This window comes from Mauremys mutica, chromosome 5 (genome assembly GCF_020497125.1).
Source record: "Mauremys mutica isolate MM-2020 ecotype Southern chromosome 5, ASM2049712v1, whole genome shotgun sequence".
NCBI classification, from domain to species: domain Eukaryota; kingdom Metazoa; phylum Chordata; order Testudines; family Geoemydidae; genus Mauremys; species Mauremys mutica.
The window spans coordinates 98,351,482-98,373,914 of NC_059076.1; the positions used below are offsets into that span (position 1 = coordinate 98,351,482).

General features: G+C 39.3%; 1 protein-coding gene across 1 annotated transcript in view; it reads left to right on the forward strand.

The window, feature by feature from the left end:
- Positions 1–22,433, forward strand: part of ATP8A1 (ATPase phospholipid transporting 8A1) — a 227,265-nt gene that overhangs the window by 121,687 nt on the left and 83,145 nt on the right. The window contains exons 21-23 of the mRNA XM_045018807.1: positions 3,448–3,587; positions 11,245–11,383; positions 12,959–13,023. Of these exons, the coding sequence (XP_044874742.1) occupies positions 3,448–3,587; positions 11,245–11,383; positions 12,959–13,023 (344 nt within the window). The remainder of the gene's footprint in view (positions 1–3,447; positions 3,588–11,244; positions 11,384–12,958; positions 13,024–22,433) is intronic.

Consider the following 22,433-nt stretch of genomic DNA (forward strand, 5'->3'; position numbering starts at 1 on the left):
TTAAATCCACATCTGCTGCCATCCAGGGAGGCAGCCTCAGCTCAGCCTCTGTGCTAAGTATCTGTATAAATAAGGCTCGGTCATCAGCCCTCTCTGTCCCTCCTACCACATCTGCTAACATCAATGACCCCCCACTCAGTAAGGAGCAGAAAGATATCTGTTCCCAGCACAGCTCCTTTCCTCCTTGTTGGGGAATAAAAAAGAAAACTGCCTTCAGAATAAGCCTCTCACCCGTTTGCAAGAGGCTAAAGAGTGACTAATCTCAGGGAAAGTCTACTTTCCCTTTGCAGGGGGTAGAAGTTGAGCTCCTCCTGGACCCTTAGCAAGGGGAGGGATTAGAGATGATGGCCATGGAGAGAGAGGACTAGATGAGCTTGCAAAAGTAAAAAGGGTTTGATTTGAAGGGAACTTTCATCTTGCCTCCACCCCCAACACACAAAAGGAGGGCACTGGTTGTGCTGGGAATAGCTGTCCCTCTGCAAAGTGGGTCAGTGATGCATATGATCCAACTGCCTCCCTGACTGATGTCCATAACCACAACTTAGACTTCTACCAGACGCTCATAGACTGGTTTGAGGCAAAGATGAAAAACATTCTCTCCAAAGTAAATGTTCCAGTATCAAGATGACACTATCCTCTATAATATGTCATCCATCTCTCAACTTCTTCCTCCAGTAGAAGAGGCAGGAAAAAGGCACCAGTCAAGAAGCTGGGTAGGACCAATCAACTATTATTATTATTATTTTATTTGTTTTTTATTTATTTGCATTGCAGTAGCACTTAGGGGTGCCAACCAATGTTAGGACCCTTGTATGCTAGGTTTAATACAAATACACTTTAAAGACAGTCCCTTCCCCAAAGACCTAACTGTTATGACAAGACACAACAGGTGTGTGAAACAAATAGAGGGAGGTGGTTCATGAAGTAACTAAAGTAAGCCAATTATTGTACATTGAGTAGAAGTCTTATTCAAGTAATATAAACCATTCAGCTGAAGTGATATTCCTTTTGGACCTATTCATCCTACTGATCTATCAGAAGGAACACTGCAGCATACAGGGGATGCCTCTGATACAGAGGTTTCAGAGGTAGAAAACTCTGGTAGGATCATGGTTCCTTAGTCCATGTTGGAGGACACAAGCCTTTTCCATGGCTGTAGCTCTGGCCCCAAGGATCAGAATCTGATTACTGGGCATTTATTTTTCCAGCAAACATGGGGAAAAGTCTGCTAGTGATCAGTGGGTCCTCATAATCATGACAGAGTCTACATACAAACTGGAAATAACACCAGCAGATCACTTTGTGTATTAAAAAATTCCCAAAATCCATAAAGAGCAGATCTGTAAATTGCTATAGATCACCATCTTCATGTCCAAACACTAGAACCAGTTTGCAAACAAAAGATGTTCTCGGTAGCCTGTTTGAGCTCTTTAGGTCTCAAGAAGTCTGAAGGTGTTTGAGTGGTTCTAGATTTGAAACTCTAACAAGTGCAAAGATCATCTTCCAAATATGATACAAGTGTAAATGGATGCAGTTTCATCTTCCTGAGCATGCAGACAGAAAGTTCCAGTATTTGCCAATCAGTAACAGCAGAGTGAAATTAAGAAGACTTTATTCAGTTTCAGTAATCCTGTTCAGAGCCTGTGGGTAGCAGTGAAATTGTTGAGTCCCGTCAGTGTCATTCTCCAAAAATCTAAACATCTTAAGATGGGAAATGAACAAAAAGGCACTCTAACAATCTTAACTATTCCCTTTAAAATCAGTTTAAGATAATCTGGTTCCATAGAAACTAAAATACCTTACTCACAATCTTAGGGGTTTTCTGCTCAAGAAGAAACTTTTAATTATGAAGCGTAATGGGAAATAATGACCATTAATAATAATAAATTAATTTTTTAAATCTTCAAATGTAGCCTATATGCAAGAGTTTGCTCAGTTTTGACTTTATGGGAAGTTGGAAGAATCTGTGACAAGGCAGAGTTAAGATTGTTTGGATACCCTCACTGTGCATTTCCATATCTTATCACGTTTAGATTTAACTTTAACCTTAACTCTGTATTTCCTGGTTTTGAGATAATGACAACATTTCAGTAATGTATTTTACATTGTTACTGATACATTACTCTCAATCTTAACTCCATTTTAAATTGTTTTGGTCTAGGAATATATATACACAGAAACACACACACTCATACAGAGAACAAAAATTATAGATAAGAAAAAAAACATTTGCTCAAATTTTCTGCTTACCAGAGTTATCGATGTTCTGGTTAATTGTGATTTTGTGAATGGAAAACACTTTTTTGGGTACACATTGAATTTTTTTTGTTTGTTTTTTAATTAGGATTTACATTTTTAAAATTTCTTATACACTCGTATACATATTCCATTCTTCATATGAGCCCCAGTGCATATGTGCAAGTCAGATAGTTGTGCATGTATGCTTATGCAAATGCGTATTGTGTACATGTGCGTTTTGTATATGCAGCTCATGCAAGATGACATTGTGAAACATTTGAGCCTAATATTGTAGGGTTAAAAAAAAAATCTGTAAATGTGACAAGAAAAAACAGTAACAGGTATTTTTTTTAATAAATCAGAAAATCAGCTTTTCTTCACACAAGTTAAATTAAGGTTGATAAAATAATGCTTAACATTAATATTGTTTTTGAAAGTTTTATGTCCATAATTTACAGATTGTGAGCATGAGATCATTTGCAATTTATTATTCTGAAAATATTACTCCTTCATTTCATTGTCTACGGTGGACATATTCATAACTTGAAAATGAAAGTTAATTTTAAAAAAATAATTCTGATTTTTTCTTGAAATATGTCCAATTATAAAATAAAGATTTATACTTTTTATCTAGAAATATCTATTTTTATTGCCTGCTAATGTAAAGTATTAATGTGGTGAAAGACAACTATGTTAACAAATGGAAGAGCAGTGTTTGGCAACCAAAAATCCCTGGGATGTCTTGGACAGAAAGAAGTGACAGTAAAAGGAAGCATGCTAGCTGCTTTATTCTTAGTATCTCTATCTATACAGGAAATTTTTGTACTATGACATTGATGCCAACCTGTAGTATAGATGTGCTGCACAAGTGTAATATAGGGTGACACCACTATGACTTTAGCAAGTAATAAGATAAGTTGAAGTAGTTCAAGATTGGTTTGCACTGGTGCAGTAGGTTAGCATCAGGGATTTGCTCCCATTTCACTATATTGATGTAGGTATGCTGGTACAAATATTCTCAGTGTAGATAAACCCTTAATACTGTCTTGTATTATCAAAGCAAGGTGCTTTTGTGACATGCAGCAGTGAGTTTTTTATCTGTTTATTCATAGTAAATTTAGCTTTTTAACTACATATTGTTAGCACTACACAGAAATGAGTAATTTCTAATTATGGATTGCTATTCTTATTGTCTGTTTACTATTTTAGGTTTAAGAACTCTCTGTTTTGCTGTTACTGAGATATCAGAAAGCGAATATCAAGAGTGGCTAGATGTCTATCATCGAGCGTCAACATCTATACAAAACAGAGCACTGAAGCTTGAGGAGAGTTATGAACTAGTTGAAAAAGTAAGTGGAGATGTCTGGTTTTAATTATGTTCTTGTCATTTAATACATGAAGTTTGAATCTTCATTTCGGGGTAAGACTTGGACCAATTAATTTTATTTATATAGTATGTTTACTGTAGTCTTCAAACTTTAATTCAGAACATCATCTAATAAAGTAAAGTTTAATTCTAAAGACTTTATACACTAAATGGCAAGCAGGTTAACAATAAAAATTATTATTTTTGAGCTGTACATTTTCAAGAATTTACAAAAGCAAATACTGTGATATATTTAATCATCTGTTCAATTTATAGCAGAGGTCAACATAATTGTGTTTTTATGAGTAATAATTATCTATCTTTTCTATACTCTCTCTGTAACATCAGGACATAGTGTAACTTTCTGAAGTGATGTAGCACACTGTATGGTCTTTCCTCAGCGGCCTGTAATTTGTCTTACGGGGTCTACTAGTACCATCACATATTGTCTAACATGATACATATGTTTGGCATGCCAGTTTCTAATTAGTTAGGCTAGCTTCTAGATTTTTATATGCTAATTAAAATCTACCAATGGTTTTCTCCCAGAGCCTGCAGAGTTAGTCAGCTGAGGCCTTAGGCATTCCTTTTGTGAGATTCCCTCTAGAAGAAATGGGTAGAACTGGTCATGTTTCAAGGCCAAGGTTCTGACTAGAACCTGTAATAGCATTAGTTCGCTATGAAACCTTTTTAAAGGGATGGGAGGAGAGGGGAAAGACAACTGCAGGTGATTGGGAGATGCCCACAGACACTACAGGAAGTTATAGGGCTCTTGAAAGTGGGGGAACGATGGGAAGACCTGTGGAGAAGGCCAAACTCCAGGCAAGAGGTGCTCAAGTCTAAACATGCCCAGTTTTTTTAACCTTTTCTCATAAACTTTTTATTGTTTTTGTTGCTTTCTTCTGGACTCTTTCCAGTTTGTCCACATGTTTCTCAAAGTGTGGCCTCCAGAACTGAGCACAGTATTTCAGCTGAGACCTCAGTAGTGCTGAGCAGAGTGGGACAATTACCTCCCATGTCTTAGATATGACATTCCTGTTAATACACGTGTGATGGAGTGGACTAGGGCCAAAGGTTCTGCCACACCCATCCCAGGAAAGGAGGAGTGGAGAGGTCCTCCAAGCAGGCTACAGTGGCTGCAGGGGAGGCAGACAATCAGGGCCCAGGAGGGCCATATAAAAGAAGCTGCAGAATGGAGCAGAAGTTAATAGCTGCTTGGAGCTGGAAAAGAAAGGACTGCATACTTGGCTGGCTGAGGGAAATGCATCACAACGGACAGCTAAGTGGGGGCAGGGACAGGGGGAGCAAGAGGTTCCTGGTTGGCTGTTAGAACTGAGCCAAAGACAGTTTGCTAGCAAGACCGGGGGAGCAATGAAGGAGCTCCTGGCTGGCTACAGACACTGAGTAAGGACTGAGCCTGGGGAGGGCCACAAGAAGATAGTGTCTCCAGGGGACACTATACCTGGGCTGGACTGATTTAAAGACTGTGAACACACCCACCCAGAGTGGGAGCTCCCAAGAAGTGGCTGCTGACCCCATTACAATACCACAGAATATTAGCCTTTTTTTGCAACTGCATCGCTTTGTTGGCTCATATTTAATTTGTGATCCACTATAACCCTTTGATCCTTTTCAGTAGTATTATCTGGCCAGTTATTCCCCATTTTGTATTTGTGCGTGGGATTTTTCCATCCTAACTGTAGTACTTTATTGGATTTCATCTTGTTGATATCAGACCAATTCTCCAATGTATCAAGGTCATTTTGAATTCTGATTCTGTCTTCCAAAGTGCTTGCAAACCCAGCTTGGTGTTATCCACAGAAATTACAAGCACACTCTCTATTCCATTATCCAAGTCATTAGTGAAAATATTGAAAAGTACCAGACCCAGCACAGGCCCTTGGGGAACCCCACTAGATCCATCCTCATAGTTTGAAATTGGACCATTGATAATAACTCTTTATATATGTTTTTTTTTCAGTCAGTTTTGCACCAACCTCAAAGTAATTTCACCTAAACCACATTTCCCTTGTTTACTTATCAGAATGTGGAACTGTGTCAAAAGCCTAACTAAAAATCAAGAGGTATCACATCTGCTACTTCAAAACCATAAACCCATCCGCCAAAATCACAGATGTCTTATTTTGGCCTCAGTCTGGCATTATGTAAAGGGAGTATGTCCAGACCAGGCTTCTTTATTACCAAGGAGAATACCCATTGTCACCAGTTCTGCTTCAGGGTGAAACAAGACCCTTTGCCAATAACAAGCTCCCATTTCTTGGACAGGAATCAGGAATTACATTGTGTCCCCTCTGATTCCATAGGATCAGAAGATCTGACTGACCTGCAGACACACATGGCAAAGATATTGTCATTGTCAAAGCCATAACCTGGTCTTACAAGTTTGATTCAAACATCCTAGTTCTGATGATAGCACCACTTTCCAAATTACTGGAATTTTATCTTAAAGTTGGGAATAAGAATTTACCTCCTGAATTGTCTCAAGTTGACATGCTTGATGAGAGTGTTTCTCAGAAGTCTAGTGGGTTTTCTTTTAATTGGAAAGCAAGAGTTTTTGACCAAACAAAACCCTCTTGCGTTAAACCTTGCCATCTTTTACACTTTGAACATTCAGAGCCATGTTATGTGTTCGTGCAGGCTGCATGGATTGTGACTTCAGCTTTCATCTTCACATGCTCAGAGAACCAAAGGAATATGGATTGTGAATTATACTTGTGCTGTGAGTACCACAGGGAGGACATACCCTTTTAGCTGCCCCAGGGGTATTTCCTGTGATGCACCTATCTCTTTTGATTTGGGGTTGGAGTCTTGTTTCTCAAAGCTCTTGGAATCTCTGGTCTGACAAATGTCAGAATATCATCTGTGCCATTTGTCACAGGGTAGCTGCACCTCTGACTTCTTCATATTTTCTTTGCAGACACTCCACACAGGCTCATACCTTTTAAACATCCCGTTTCTCAGGGCAGGAACACACTTTCTTCTTCCTTCAGAATGGAGATTTAGGCTGCAATTCACTGTGATTATCCCAGCAGATCTTACTTTAGCACCTGCATTTCCGCAGTGTTCCCGTACTATGACATAGTTTACCAATGATCAGATAATTCTCACAAAGCACAGTATATTTAAGACAAAAGCATATCAATCAGTAAACAGTATACTCACATGCTAAGCTTACCAGGTATTATCTATCATCCACATGGGATCCTGGTAGGTCAATATACAAGTTTGTCCATTTTTTATTTCAGAATCTTGTGACCCTCTGAGTCAGCTCAAACTAAGCTTTTATACAGTTTGGGGCTTTTGTTTTCTGGGCCTCTTTAACCCAGTCAAAACCATTACACTGCTATCCCGATATGACGCGGCCCGATATAACATGAATTCGGATATAACGTGGTAAAGCAGTGCTCTGGGGAGTGGGGCTGCGCGCTCCGGCGGATCAAAGCAAGTTCGATATAATGCGGTTTCACCTATAACGCAGTAAGATTTTTTGGCTCCCGAGGACAGTGTTACCTCAGGGTAGAGGTGTATATGCTATTTCCCACTGGGAGGTGGTACTGCTCCAGTGCTGTTTATCTATCCAGGGATTTGCATTAATTACCCTCCAGTGATTTTAGTTCCTGCAGGAAGCTCTGTAACCTTTCTCCATGGAATACAATTCCTAATTTACAAAGATAAATATATCATTTATAGATAAAATAGTCTGAGGTTTTCATGCTTCCACACTCTCCGATCTGCCACACCATATACCCAAGAAAATATTTGTCGCATCCATAACTACTGCCTAGACTTAGTGAGATACAGGAAAAATAGCCAGTCTTCTATGAACTAGTCCATATGGTATATTTGATCAGTCAGTGTCTTAAAATCACGATTTCTGGTCTCGCATCATCTCTGTTGTCATGTTAAACAGACCAGCAGCTTGTATGCATTTTCCCAAGTATCTTTTATAACCTTGTTAAGACTTGCCAGGTGCTCATTCACCTGCATATATCAAAAGTTATTCAACTAGTCTGAAGACTGCATCCATTTCAGGCCTTTTGTTTTCTTTGTAAAGTTTTCAAAGCTGTTGCTTAAAGTTGTATATGTATTTACTTAAAAATAATTGTTCCTCACTGAGGTCTGATGTGGGAAACTGAAATTGTGGTCACTTCCAATGTAATCTAGTGCTTATGCCTGTTGAGGAAGTTTTGCAGTCCTTTTCACCTAGAATTCCTTCCTAAGGGCTTGTACTGATTGCTTCTTTCTCACAAAAAAGACTATGCCGAGGACACTCTAAGAAGAAGGAAGAAAAAAAAAAAGAGGGGTTACTTACTAGTTAGTGTTGTTCTTTGAGTGTGTTTCCTCTGCATACTCACACTCCTCACCTTCTTTCCCCGCTCCTTTGAAATTTCAGGAAGACCATTCTGAAGTTAGGGAAGGAGCTAGCGGGTGGTTTTATACACGGAATCCTCTGTGAGGGGGAAGGAGGAGCAGCCCCAGCTATCAGTGCTCACTAGAAAAATTTGTTAGCTTGGCGCCAGAGGCATTATAACCCACAAGTAGGAATATGCAGAGGAACCATTTTCAGAAAACACAGGATTGCTAGTAAGTAATCCCTCCTTTTTAAAATAATGTTATGATACACCAGCTGGCATGCTTCAGGTGCTAAAAATATTTCCATGAATTGTTTTTGCTGAAATTCCCAAAATTGGAACTATTTTATCATAGGGATTTTATCAAGATTCAGTATAGATTGTCATTGCCTTTAGTGTAGTCATCTATGTAAAGTAATGTTAATAATGAAATTAAGTCCAGTGTAATTGTTCAAACCATGTGTACAGAAACACATACAGAGTTCAAATCCTGTCACTAGTGTTCACAGTGGAGTTGAAACTGTGGTTATCGTTCAGGAGCCTAATCTTAAAGTAAATTATACTAAGGCTAAAAGAATATAGATGTTTCTAGAAAAATCAATCAGTTATATATTACTAGGTTTCTAAACTGTATTGTAGCATTGCATAGACCTTTTCCATAGAAATTTAGAGCACAGAATGGTTTATTTTATACATTTGAAAAAAAGAATAAAAGAAATAGCAATACTATAGTTAGTGTTGAGATGGTATTGCAGTTCTAAAACCCAATTTTCAGTAACATCATGTTTAAATATAAATTTTTCCTGTTTGGTCTGTTCCCCAAAGCAGCTGTTCTTTCAGAGTCTGATGAAAATGCATTCAATCATTTTGTAATAATACATTATGTATGTGTAAAAAAGTATGTTTTGCAGGGAGAGTGTTTTTAGTTACTAATAAATTTTCAGATTGAGGGAACAATAGAGTACTACAAAGGTCACCAAGCACAAAACCAAAGTGAAAATTTAATGAATACAAGCAAGATTTAATGCTAAGGTGTTTAATCAAAATAAATTTAAAGGAACGAATTAAAGCAACAAAAGGCAGAATGTAAACATTTTCTTAAATAGTTGTTGTCCATAGAGTTTCCAGAATTTATTAACAAGAAGACAAAGAACCCAATTTTCAGAGGTGCTGAGGACCCATAATTCTAACTGGGGAATTCTAAACCATGGGAATTGAGGGTGCTTAGTACCTCTACAAACTGTCTCCATCTCTCTTAATTATTGTTCCATCCCTTCTTCTCAGCATTGACTGGGCTCAAATAGGACAGTTGCACTTGGAAATATTAAAAGAAAGAAAGTGGGGTTGGAGTACAGTAGTAAGAACCAGAAACTTCTTAGTGCTAATCCCTTCGTTTACATTCATACCCTCTGTGACCTTTGACAAGTCACTTAGGCCCAAATTTTTAAAAGTGACCTCTGACTTCCATGCCTCAAGTTTTGGATGCACAACCAGAGGCAGTAAGGTTGAGGATGTTCCATGTATTATGAGGGCAGCATTGAAGAAGCCACAAAGGTGGGAGAGGAATTGGATGAAGAAAGAAGGATCTGGTGCTAGAAGAGCAATATCTAAACATCTACTAGGGATAAACATTTTAAAATCAGCAGTCATGAACAGCATGCACCCAAAAGTCCACAGAGCTAGCTGAGGAGATCACTGTTCATGTCAATTTTTAATAAAACTTGGAATACTGGGGAAATTCCAAAAGACTGCCAATATTCTAAAGGGCTAACGAGATTACCCAGGGAATTATAGGCCGGTTAGCTTGACATCAATCACGTGCAAAATAATGGAAAGCTGATACAGTATTCAATCAGTAAAGAATTAAAGGATGGGAATATAATTAATCCCAATCAACATGGGTTTCTTAAAAATAGGTCTTGTCAGACAAACCTAATTTCATATTTTTATGAGATTGCAAGTTTGGTGGATACAGGTAACTTCAAAGATATAATATATTTAGACTTATGTTAGACATTTGACTTAGTACTGGACAAGACTGTTAAAAAAAATTAGCAATATACAAGCACGCATTAAATGGATTAGGAACTGGCTATCTGACAGATCTCAAAAAGTCAGTCAAGGGTTCCACAAGGGTAAGTTCTAGGCCCAATGTTATTCAATATTTTTATCAATGGTCTAGAAACAAATTAAATCCCTGTTGATAACATTTGTGGATAATACAAAGATTGGCAGAATGGTAAATGATGAGGGCAGACTAGTCACACACAGTGACCTGGATTGCTTGGTAAAATGGGCCCATTCAAACAAAATTCATGACCCTACATCTAGGAACAAAGAATGCAGGCCATAGGTATAGAATGGGGGACTGTATCTTGGAAATCAGTGACTCTGAAAAGGATATATAAGGGTCACAGTGCACAAACAGAACATGAGTTCCCAGTGCAAAGCTGTGGCAACAAGGTCTAATGCAATCCTTGCATGTAGAAATAGGGAAGTATGTGGAAACAATTTTATTCTTACAGGTAGCATTGTGAGACCGGTTCTGAAATACTGCACCTAGTTCCAGTGCCACAGTTTTAGAAGGATATTTGAAATATTGGAGAAGGTGCAGAGAAACACCACAACAATTATTTAAGGGCTAGGGGAAAATGCCTTACAAGGAGAGGTTTGAAGAGCTCAATCTGTTTAGTTTATCAAAATGATAAGAGTCAGAGATGAAATGATTACGGTGTATAAGTACCTTCACTTGAGAAGATATGAGCTAACCTAATGGAGAAAGGCATAGCAAGCCCCAATGGTTGGAAGTTAAAGCCAGACAAATTCAAATTAGAAATAAAGCATAGTTTAACAGTGAGGATGCTTAACCATTGGAACAAACTACCAAAGGAAGTGGTGGATTCTCCATCTCTAGAAGTCTTAAGATGAAGACTGAAAGCCTTTCTGAAAGATATGCTTTAGTCAGGCACAATTTATTCAGCTCGGTACATGGGTAACTGGGTGAAATTCTATGGTCCATGTTATACAAATCAGACTAGATGATCTAGCCTATAAAGACTGAAAAGGGAAGGTTTCAAGACTCACCAACATGGTCTGGAAAATCCTTGTTCTTTAAACCAAGGTGATCAATACAGTTTAAGAGATGTGTGTGAAAAGTCCAGAAAAGTAAATGTTAAATTACTGTTTGTGGAAAAAATTGGAAATTTCAGTAGCTAAACTTCAATTTGAAGTCCTTTTAAGTGTGTCTTTAATTCTGCGTTTTCACAGAATCTTCAACTGCTCGGAGCTACAGCCATTGAAGATAAGCTGCAAGACAAAGTGCCTGAAACCATAGAAACTCTAATGAAAGCAGACATCAAAATTTGGATTCTTACTGGGGACAAACAAGAGACTGCTATTAACATTGGTATTGTATTTGATTTTGAGGTGTGGTTAGATCTTTTTAAAAATCTAGTGACAAAAGCCACCCAAGATGTAAAGGAATTAGAGCAAAAATGCTTTCAGACAAGCGGGATATATTGTAGAGGTAACAGTATCATGTGGCACTCCAGGATTTAAGTGCTAGCTGATTATGCAGTATTTTGAGAAAAAAGCTTAAGACCAATTTATTTCATAGTACAATGTTAATTTAGAATTTTCTGCCCTTCCTCTGCTTCTTCACTTAAAAAGTAGTTTTTGAAGGACTTTATTTGTTTGCTCCATAAATAATTGATACCTATCTATAGTCGAATCCATCTTAACAAAACTTTGGTCCTGGAAGTTCCTAACATTTTTAAACTATTTCTTTCTGAGGTTTTATTTGGGAGATGCTGCTGCAAAGTGTGACCACCCTCAAACCACAGAACTCCTGCAAAGCATTTTATTGAACTTCCACCAGAAAGATAAATAGAAAAAAAAAAGTTCACATTTTCCTTCCAGCTCTATAAGGAAATAAATTTTAAAAAGCAGATGAAGTACAGATGGATGGCACAGGGTTTTAATCTTTGTAAAGCAATTTGAAGTAGATATGTTTTCTTATGGTGTGGATCACATGGGGCATTCTCATATGGAGGAGTTCTAGAGGCATCAATACAGTGGGCCTCATCTTCCAAACACTTTACTCAGGCATATAGGCTCACTGATATTAATGGAACTAGTTGTGGGAGTAAACTTACACATGTGCATAGATGTTTGCCAGCTCAGAGCCAAAGAGAACAAAAACAAAACCAGTTTGTCACTGAATCAGCAAGCTTGGTATTCCTAGTATTGTTACATGATTTTTATTTTTCTTATAATATTAAAGTGTTCTAGATAGACTATTTCTATTCCTTGTTCCTAAAAGGTTATCCTAGTAGAATGCCGAGTCAATACTAATATGAATGTGCGAAGTCACATACATCTTAAGGACGTTTTATTGGGAATTTTCATAAATCCTGTAAGAATCATTTATCTAGTGAAAATATGGGTCTGTTCAAGTGATAACATAAGAACAGGATGAAAATATTATCAGACCAAATATTGCTCATTGGAATTATTTTTACATTTTCTATTCCAAAAAGTTGCCTTTCTTTTCTTGTGATAAATACTGTAAAGAATAGGCCAGACTTTTTCTTAAGCACACACAGTTGTGTACAATGCATTACTATGTGCTGAACATACAAGCACAAATATCCTATCTGCATCATGCACACCTTAGGTGTTTGCACAACCCCCAACATGTCTATTTATGCATTCAAGCACCTGAATTGCACAGTCACATTGGTTTTTTGTACATGGAAGTTGTGGGATTTATAAACATTTGTGCAATTTTATAGTAGCTATGATGATCTTAGCAAAATGGCTATGCTAATGTGTTAGATGTTTTACCATTGTTCTCAGTAGGTCAGAGTTAGGCCAACACTGAATGTTTTTCAAAATTTCATCTTTAGTTTAAAGAAAAAATATTTGGTTAATTTATAAATGTTATAGGGTAAAGCAGTTATTTGTAACATTTTTTTAACAGGTCACTCATGTAAACTTTTGAAAAAGAACATGGGACTCATTGTTATCAATGAAGGGTCTCTTGATGTAAGTAAAATCTGCAAATTCTTCAACATGAACAATGATTATAAGCCCCATTAAAATGTTGTTTTATTTTACTTAAAATATCCAGATATCTGTAAAATATTTTTCCTTTGAGAGAAGCAACTTTAGCATCTATTACTAATTCTACTAATTCTAAGTCTAATGTAGCAAACTGTTAGAAACTATTAAAACTAATAGTTTAATTCCTTTTCTTATTTTATTGAGTTTTTGGTCAGCTAGCCAAAATAATTTGCTGCTGCTTATGCATCAGGATAGCTGCATAATAAAAGCATTGTGCCATAGTGCTGCTGAATGGCTAGAGCTAATTCATGTCTGTTTTTATACAGAATATTTAATATTTGGTAAAGCACTAATTAGTGCCTCTGTATGGTATGCCTCAAACATTATTGTTAAAAAAACTCAAATGACTAAATCAATATTGAAATGTCAACAGTAAGAATTTGATTTACCAACTTTATCAATCATTTTAATCTCTTAAACTTAAGTAAGTGATTGGGCCATATTTACCCCTTTTATAATCAGATGCAGATCCACTGACCTGTGCCAGATATGTACTTTGAAATCCATGTGTAATAATAGTGTCAGTTACCATTTTCTATACCTCAGATTTACTGCATGCAACCTTTCTAACAATGTGATTAAGTGTAGGAGCGATAAAAATGTTGTGATAGCTCATAAGAAACCCCCCCAAAAGGTTTTGATCCCTATGAGCTATTTTTTGCCCTTTAGATTTCTAAACAACATACCATACTTCATAAATGACAGAAGAGGGTCTTTAGATCAGGAAAGATTATGACATTCTGGGAACATCTCCTGGGGCTGAGCAGGATAAAGAATGAACAATTGTCTCCCTCTAAGGGATCCCTGAGTAAAATTAAAACCAGAGAATGGAAAGAAATCTCTTTTTGCATAAAAGTTACCTTTGCCCCTGAAAGACTTAAAAGGAAAACCCCAAAAGTATTAAGATTAATTCACCATATAGTTATGTTCAGATCACTTGAAGTTGAATCTGAGGAAGGGATTATAGGAGTATGAGAGGTGAGTTGGGTAAAGGTAGAGGGAAACTGAGGGAGAAGGAGTTAGTAAACAGAAAAGAGTGAGAAGCATAACAAGCAGGAAGCATGATGTTTGGTAGCTGAGGGTTTTAGTGGTAGTGTATAGGGACTGGATGAAAGATACCCAACACCCAGTGAAAAACCCAAGAAATTAGAAGACGAAAAATTCAGAGTCCATGTTTGAGACTTGAGTGACTGTATGTCAAGAGACTGTGAAGGCTCCTCCGACCAGTTATTCTTGTTATTTCCCTATGTGTTGCTGGCCCTGGTGCTGCAGAATGGAAGACTCCTCTGAGTCCACTAACAATGAGGTCTGTGTGAAAGAGCACAGAAATGGCTGTCTGGCACAGCAGAGGTTAAAGAAAACATGTGGGCTCAGATAGCCCCGCCCCAATATACCTGCAACCAATGCCAGGCCTGGAGGGGAGAGAAAAGAAGGGAGCCTGGCTCAGTTGGGGGCTGATTGGCGAGGAGGCAGGAGCTCTCTGTTCACCTATCTGAAGGGACAGATCAGCGACCTACCAGCCAGCGCAGCCACTGAAGGCAAATAAGCCTTTCCCTGCCAAGAGGAGCTTGCTTACTGTGAGGTAATTGAACTAGCGGGGCCATGCCCCAGATTAAAGAGACTTTAATAGGAAGTCACCCATGGAAATGGGTCTTGAACCCCCCTGCCGCCCCACCCAGCAGAGAGGCAGACCCATCAACCCCTGTTTAGGGGTTGAACCACACAGGACCCTGGGGAGGGTCCGGGTCCCCCTCCAACTGCTCTGACCAGTAATCTACCCACTTAGACCACCTAGCCACCAGCAGACCGAAGAGGTTTGACATCACCTCTTGGTGCCCCGCCTCTACCAAAAGAAGGTAATGCGACTCGCCCATGCCATACCTGCTGCTGGGCACCTGGGAAGGGAAAAGATGCTAGCCCAGGTTCTGGCCCGGTTCTTTTGGCTCAGGGTCTACAAAAACATGGAGGATTTCTGTGCCACCGCACCTCAGCCAGCTGAGAAAGCCCCACTGATCCCTGTCCCGCTTATAAGGGTAACTTTTGAACGAACTGGAGTCAACATAGTCGGCCCTCTGGAGAAGAGCACAGCTGGACACTGGTTCATTCTTGTTGTAGTAGACTATGCAACCCGGTATCTGGAAGCTGTGCCATTACACTCCATGAATGCCAAAACAGTGGCTACGGAGCTTATGGGTACCTTCGCTCATGAGTATCTTCGCTCGAGTCAGGGTGCACCGGGATATCTTCACAGATCAAGGAACACATTTTATGTCTCAGACGATAAAACAACTCTGCCATTTACTAAAAATCCAGATTCTACAAACGTCCGTATACCACCTCCAAATGGACAGTCTGGTGGAGCGCTTTAATAGAACCCTAAAAACGATGCCCCAAAGGTTCATCCTGATGGATGTCCGACATTGGGACCAGCTGCACCCTCCTCTTCTGTTCACAATACGAGAAGTTCCCCAGTCTTCCACTGGCTTCTCACCATTGGAGCTTCTGTATGGGAGGCAACTCTGAGGGATTTTATACCTAGTTTGGGAGATGAGGGAAGAACAGCCATCTCAAGCCAACAGTATATGCAGTATGTCTTAAACCTGCAGAAGAAACTTGAGGCTTTAGGTTTGTTTGCCAGGGAGAACCTCTTATATGCCCAAGACACACAAGACACACATACAATAAACAACCATGCCTCCAAGAATTTCAGCCTGGTAATCGGGTACTGTTGTTGTTGCCCAGTTTGGAGTTGAAGCTCCTAGCCTGCTGGCAGGGGTCCTATGAGGTGCTCCGATGCATGGGATAGGTGAACTACAAAATCAGGCAACCCGACAAGCGTAAGGTATGACAAATCTACCATGTGAAGCTTTTAAAACTGTGGAAAGCCCAAGAAAGCTTATTAGTAGCTTCCTACCCACCAGAGCCAGAACTAGGCCATCAGGGTTCAGAAGTCTCAGTGCTGGGTATGGTCAAGATTGGGGACAACCTTACCCCTGAGCAGAGAGATCAGGCACAACAACTGATCACTGCCTTCTCTTCCGTGTTCTCTACCCAGCGAGGGCAATCTCACCTGATAACCCATCAGATTCAGACAGAACCGGAAATTAAGGTCAGGGAAAACCCTCGGCCGGCCCCTACCCCAGAAGTTAAGAGAGACGTGAAACAAGAACTCCATTCAATGCTAGCCTTGGGGGTGATTTGAAGAGGCTTTCAGTGACTGGAAAAGTCTCATAGTACTGGTCCCTAAATCCAGTGGGACCACTCGATTTTTGCATTGACTTCTGCAAGGTCAATGCAATATCAAAATTCAACGTGTACCCAATGCCTGGTGTAGATGAGCTGTTCAACTGGCTAGGAAAGGTGAAGTACATGACAACTCAGGACTTAAAAAAGGTATATTGGCCGATCCCCCTCACACCCAAGTCCAGGGAAAAGACAGCTTTCTCTACCCCTCTTCGGGCTCTCTCAATTCCAGACCATGCCCTTCGGATTGCATGGGGCCCCAGACACATTTCAGCAACTAATGGACCGAGTCCTTCACTTCCAGGGCCAGTATACAGCTGTGTACGTAGATGATGTGGTGATCTATTATCGTGATGGGCAGACCCACTTGCAACATGTGACCTCCATCAAGGAGGCTGGCCTGACAGAGAACTCCATTAAATGTCACCTCGGTAAAGATGAGAACACCGCACAGTCCGACCCTTGATTTGCAAGTTCCAGACCCTCCAGACCTGCACCCTCACCTTCCTCGAAAAAGCAACTACACCGGTTTCTAGGTCTGGCCAGATACTACTGCCACTTTATTCCAGAGTTTTCCTCCATTGTGGCCCCTCTTTCTGATCTGTTCAAGAAGGAGAGCCCCAAAAAAATGCAGTGGACCAGAGCCTGTGAGGAGGCTTTCCAAACCCTGAAAGCCCAGCTTTGTCAAGTACCCATCTTGTATAGCCCCAACTTCACCAAGGGGTTTTTGTTACAGACCTCGAATGTGGGCCTACGGACTATTTTATCCCAGGTATTAGAAGGTGACAAAGACCTCATCTTATACATTGACTGGAAGCTGTTCCCGAGGGAGAAAGGCCTACTTTGTAATCAAGGAAGAAGCCTTAGCAGTAAAAGGGGCTGTGGACTCTCTCTATTGTTACCTCCTGGATACACCCTTCATACTAGTCACTGACTATGTCCCTCTTCTCAGGCTACATGCCATGAAGGATACAAATCCCCGAATTATGAGGTGGTACCTCTCCCTCCAGCCCATCTCCTTCTGCATTGAGCACCAAGCCAGGAGAGGCCATCTGAATGCCGACTTCTTCTCACAGGATGGTGAAGAGTATTTGGGGGAGGGCAGGCAGACCCCAAATCAGGTCATAAAGGGGTGTGGGGTGTGAAGGAGCAGAGAAACAGTCGCCTGGCACAGCAGGAGTTAAAGAAAACCTGTGGGCTCAGCTAGACCTGCAGCCAATGCCAGGCCTGGGGGAGGAGAAAAGAAGGGGGCCTGGCTAAGTTAGGGGCTGATTGGCGAGGGGGTTTTCACAATTTTCCCACTGAGAACATCCAGTCTGTTGCTTGTATTCCCCATTTGGAGCGAGGGACAAGAGGTTGTTGGGCATGGTGCCACCCTGGATGTGTCAGGTGCTGCTATGAAGCTAAAAGATCCTGACTTACGCAGTCAAGTCTGGCAGATACACAACTGCCCAGTTTTCACATACAAATTCAGATTCTGTGTGTAAGCCTGTTTGAAAATTTGGCTCCCTAGGAGAAAACATAACTACAGAGATGCTATGGAGTCACTTTTCTGACTATAACTCCACCAAGATCACTTATCAGTATGCAAGCATGGTCTACACTGATGTTCGGATGAAAGAGATCCCTGATCACTCAGAGTATAAAAGGGTATTTGTGGTGGTGTTTTTTTTTTAATTTAAATTACCAGCAGTGGCGTACTTTCTCACCTTTATCAATTGCTCAACTAAAACATTTTCCAAAAAATTGTTCAGGATCCAAATTAGTGACCAAATATATATAAATGTAAAAAGCACATATATTTTACCTTTTGTAAAATCAATTGAAGATATGTTCCCTATTTATATTCCAAGACCTGAGTCCAGGGTTATATGTGCCTCGTAAGAATTCATAACATCAAACACAAAACTAAAAATATTTCTTAACTACCTACACTAGTTTAGGTGCTTCAGAAGACATCAATTTGTATAGGTGATTGTGAAGTTTACAAACTGTAGTATATGTTTAAGAGATTTCAGACAAGATGTATATATCTGAAATGAGTAACTTCTAGTAGTAACCTAATTCTCTTGTCATAGGATTTACAATATGAATCCATTAATTTATGGAGATGCTTCTGATTTACACTAGTGCAAGTGAGAAGAGAATTAGAACAATTATATCTTAAATATGAAATATAAAAATGAGCACTTTCATTTTATTAACAAACCATTTTCTTTGCTAGCATAATACATGACCTTTTAAAAATATTGCCCCAAAAAATTCTTGAATTCCAGCTAATTCATTTTAAATGTCTGAACTGTCAAATTACATGTACATCAGCTAAAAGAACAAAAATGAACAAGACAAACTGTACAGAGTAGTATATCCCTACATAACTGAATAGAAATGTCACAATCTAGTGATCTGTTTAATATTAGAACTACTGGCAGTCAAGATTTAAAAGAATCTTAAAATAAGAACCTACAATATGTAATTCCTCCAAAGAAAATAGGTCAAAATCTCAAATAAATGCTTAGATATTTTTAAACTTGCAAAAACACATACACCATGATTTTGTCCTTGTTGTTGATTCTTTTATTTCTAAGATAACAAAAATTGAAAATGCTTTAATTTAGAAAATAAAACCATATCAAATTTCAGATTTGGTGATGATGAATCTTATGAAAAACATTAAGAGTTATCATTTTGGAACAAAGCCACAGTCCAGGTAGAAGAATGCACCATAGATATGACTTAAGGGGAAGAGGCAGATTGTATGAGGTCTTTTCTTTCCCCACAAAGACCTTTTGCTGAAGATACATAGTCCCGTACATCCTACTCACAATGAGTAGTGAGTTCTGCTGTATTAATTGCACAAACACATATCAATATGCAAGCATGTTCCAAACTGATGTTTCCTTTTGGTAGAGTTATATTCAGAAAAGTGACTCCATAGCAGCACTGTATTCTTCATGTTTTCTCTCAGGGAGCCAAATTTTCAAGCAGATTTTCGCATAGAATCTGAATTTATATGTGAAAACTGGCCTGTTGTACATCTGCCTAATTTGACTGCATAAGTCATTTTTCCAAAAGTAGATAGTGTTCATCAAACTGTGTGCTCAAATTTAGAGGTAGTTTATAAAATTTTAGCTCTGTGTCAGTGATGTGCTGCCAATGTTTTAACAAGTTGCTCTCTTAGAAATGTACTGCTTCAATTGATGGTGCATGTCATATTCCCTGAGTAAAATATGTTCCACTACTGCCTATGTTTTTATCTGGGTGGCTTGAAGAGATCAGGTGTATCAAGCAGTCTCCCCTGGCTACTATGCTTGGTCAAGCCAGTACTGGATTTTCAAATTCTATGGGATGGGAATGAGTAGGCACACTGTTACTGGGAAGGAGAGAAGCGGGCTACAGTGGTTGCAGAACACTGATTCAGTGAAGCAGGAGTTTGGCCCCAGCTCTTCCCTTCCTTGCACTGCTAGCGGGAGGCTCTGAGGACTACATCCTTCATTTCCTTTGTGTTCCTACTGGTGCTGGTGAAGAACACCAGAGGGGAGTTGCATCCACCATTGCTTTGGCAGCTGATGCAAGGGCACCTGCTGCATGGTGGCTGCCTCTGCTGAGCAGCAACTGGTTCAGTTCCAGCCTTCAGGGAAAGCTACGTTATTTTAACAAGCAAAGCTGGCCTTAATGTTTTTGTGAAGACTTGTGAAACAATTGTTAGCCAACAGGCAAAAAAAAACCCCCAAACTCTGATTGCTGTCCTCCATTTTCACACCACTATATATGTAAGGCCAACCTAAGGAATTTGGGCAGAGTTAGCAAAATGGTTCTTTAGGATACATCCCAAACTTAACTTACTCATTTTACATAAAATTTGGGATGTGAGAGGATCTGAAGGTACTACTGGCTTCCTAATTCTGAAGTGAAGCCCAGGTTTTTTTGGTCCTTTCAATCCTACTGATTGGTTTATTTTATTTTAGAATTTCAAGATTATCTCCACAAAGGTAGAAAATTACTTTTAAAAAAATGTAAACAGACATTCTTTGGGTTTAAAAGCCATCTCATCTCTTAAAGAGCTCACATGACAATGCTGCATGTCATTAATGTGCTGTGGTTGTTTGTTTCAGTAATTCTACTTAATTTGTTGATACAGCCAGCTTTTAATCATTGTAATGGGGTGCACTCAGCTCTTGCAAGTGCCTTCTAGCAACGTATGTATGCCTGCAGTTTTTTCTCAATTTCCTCCACTTGTGGTGCCTGCTGTCGGCCGCTGAGCTTGTCAGGAGGGTCGTTGGTGACCCAGCCCTCTGGCCAAGTTACACTCTGTCCATGTGCAAAACAAAAAAATCCCTTCTAGGGTACACAATCCAAAATGTCCCCAATATCCTGCAGCCCTCCCCGGGATCAGTCTTCTAAAACAGTCCAACAGGGCCCATCATAGTACCCTCAGTTGGTATGTCCTTCTCTGCTGCAGACTGAACTCACTCTGGCCCTGCAGCTCCTTTATCATGGGCCTGGTGGGCGCTGACTGGCTGTTCCCTGCTGCTTCTCCTGCAGCCACTGTAGCCCTCTTGGAGGACCTCTCTACTGCTCCTTTCCTGGGATGGGTGTGGCAGGACCCTGTGGCCTCCAGGAGGGCGCCTCTGGGTCTAGTCCACCTTGTCACACTCCTGTTATCACTGCAGAGTCTGAATAGCTACGGAAAAGCATGCTGGATTCAATTCTGCCTCACTCATCTATACCAAAATGATCAGATAGGCTTCAGTTTTACAGTACTTATCACTGGTGTTGGTGCAGCAGCAGGAAAAAATACATTCTTCTAACTGCCATCTTCTGCATAGTTAACATGAGATTTGAAAATCTTCTTTCATATTGGATACTTCCCTATTTGATTTGGAAGTACTTGAGAAATAAATATGGAACCCTGTGATATCATTTGTACAAAATCACTTTTTGTAGTACAACAGTTTAAAAGCCCCTCAAAAAAATTGGAAAATCTCCCCATAGGGAAGGTATTTTTAAAAACTGTTTTAAAATGCCTAAAAGTAGTTGACAGTTTTGCTGAGTTTGCAATGAGAGTTTTTAAGGATAATTTAGAGAATCTATTTATGATTCTTGTACCACGAACAACATTGGAAGTTGAGGTGAAACATAAACTTTGTAATCAATATCAGAGTCTTACAACAAATAGAGTCAAAAGTTAAACGAATCATGTGTGCAGAGGTTAGATATAGCCATAATACACAGTATCTTGCAGTGTTTGTTAATCAAGAGCACATTTTTTGAAAAAACAACTGTTCAGTGAATTAAAATACACTATTGTAATTGTAAGTCTTTATTTTATAAATTATTTCCTTAGACTTTCATTTTTATGTAACTGTAATTTAGAGTATTGTTAACAGAGGAGAATCTACTTCATACTAAACATTCTAAGAATATGTATAACCATGGCACAATGTTACTATCTGGAGGGTGTAATTGTAGACAAAAAGAGAGGTCTACCTTCCGTTACAATTTCAACAGAGGAAAAGAGACTGGGAAATTAAAAGGAAAACTTCCAATCTTAAAAAATAACCCCGTCATTTTCCATCTGAGGAAGAGAATCCAGGAAACTTTGTAAGGCACTGGAGGCAATGTGGGCAAAAAATATGTATTCTGGAAAAAAGGGTCGGGGCAGATCCTAGGATGCTAGTCCTATTAAGCCCGTTTAAAAGTGTATTTAAAAATTACTTCTGCTCAGAATTTGTATGTTAGATTGTCATATTTATATAAATCATTGAAATGATCCCATAACCATTGAATTTAATATGCCCCAGGCTAAATAGGGTGGGGTTATTGTGAAGACAGTCTTCCCAAGAGGAGAACATACAGAAATTATATTCCTGTGGAGCAGCCCTCATGGAGTGTATATTTTCCTCAAGCCAAATTTTCTGTACAGCAAAGGTATAAATAAGTTTCTCTGTTCCTGTTGACCTCCAAACGCCTTCTTTGCAGCTGGGCTTTCAAGCATAAAACAGGAGAAAGAGAGGGTAATTTTGTTCTTTGTGTGGCCTACAGAAAGCCACACAAAGAACAAGAGTTACTATAAATATTTAATCTGC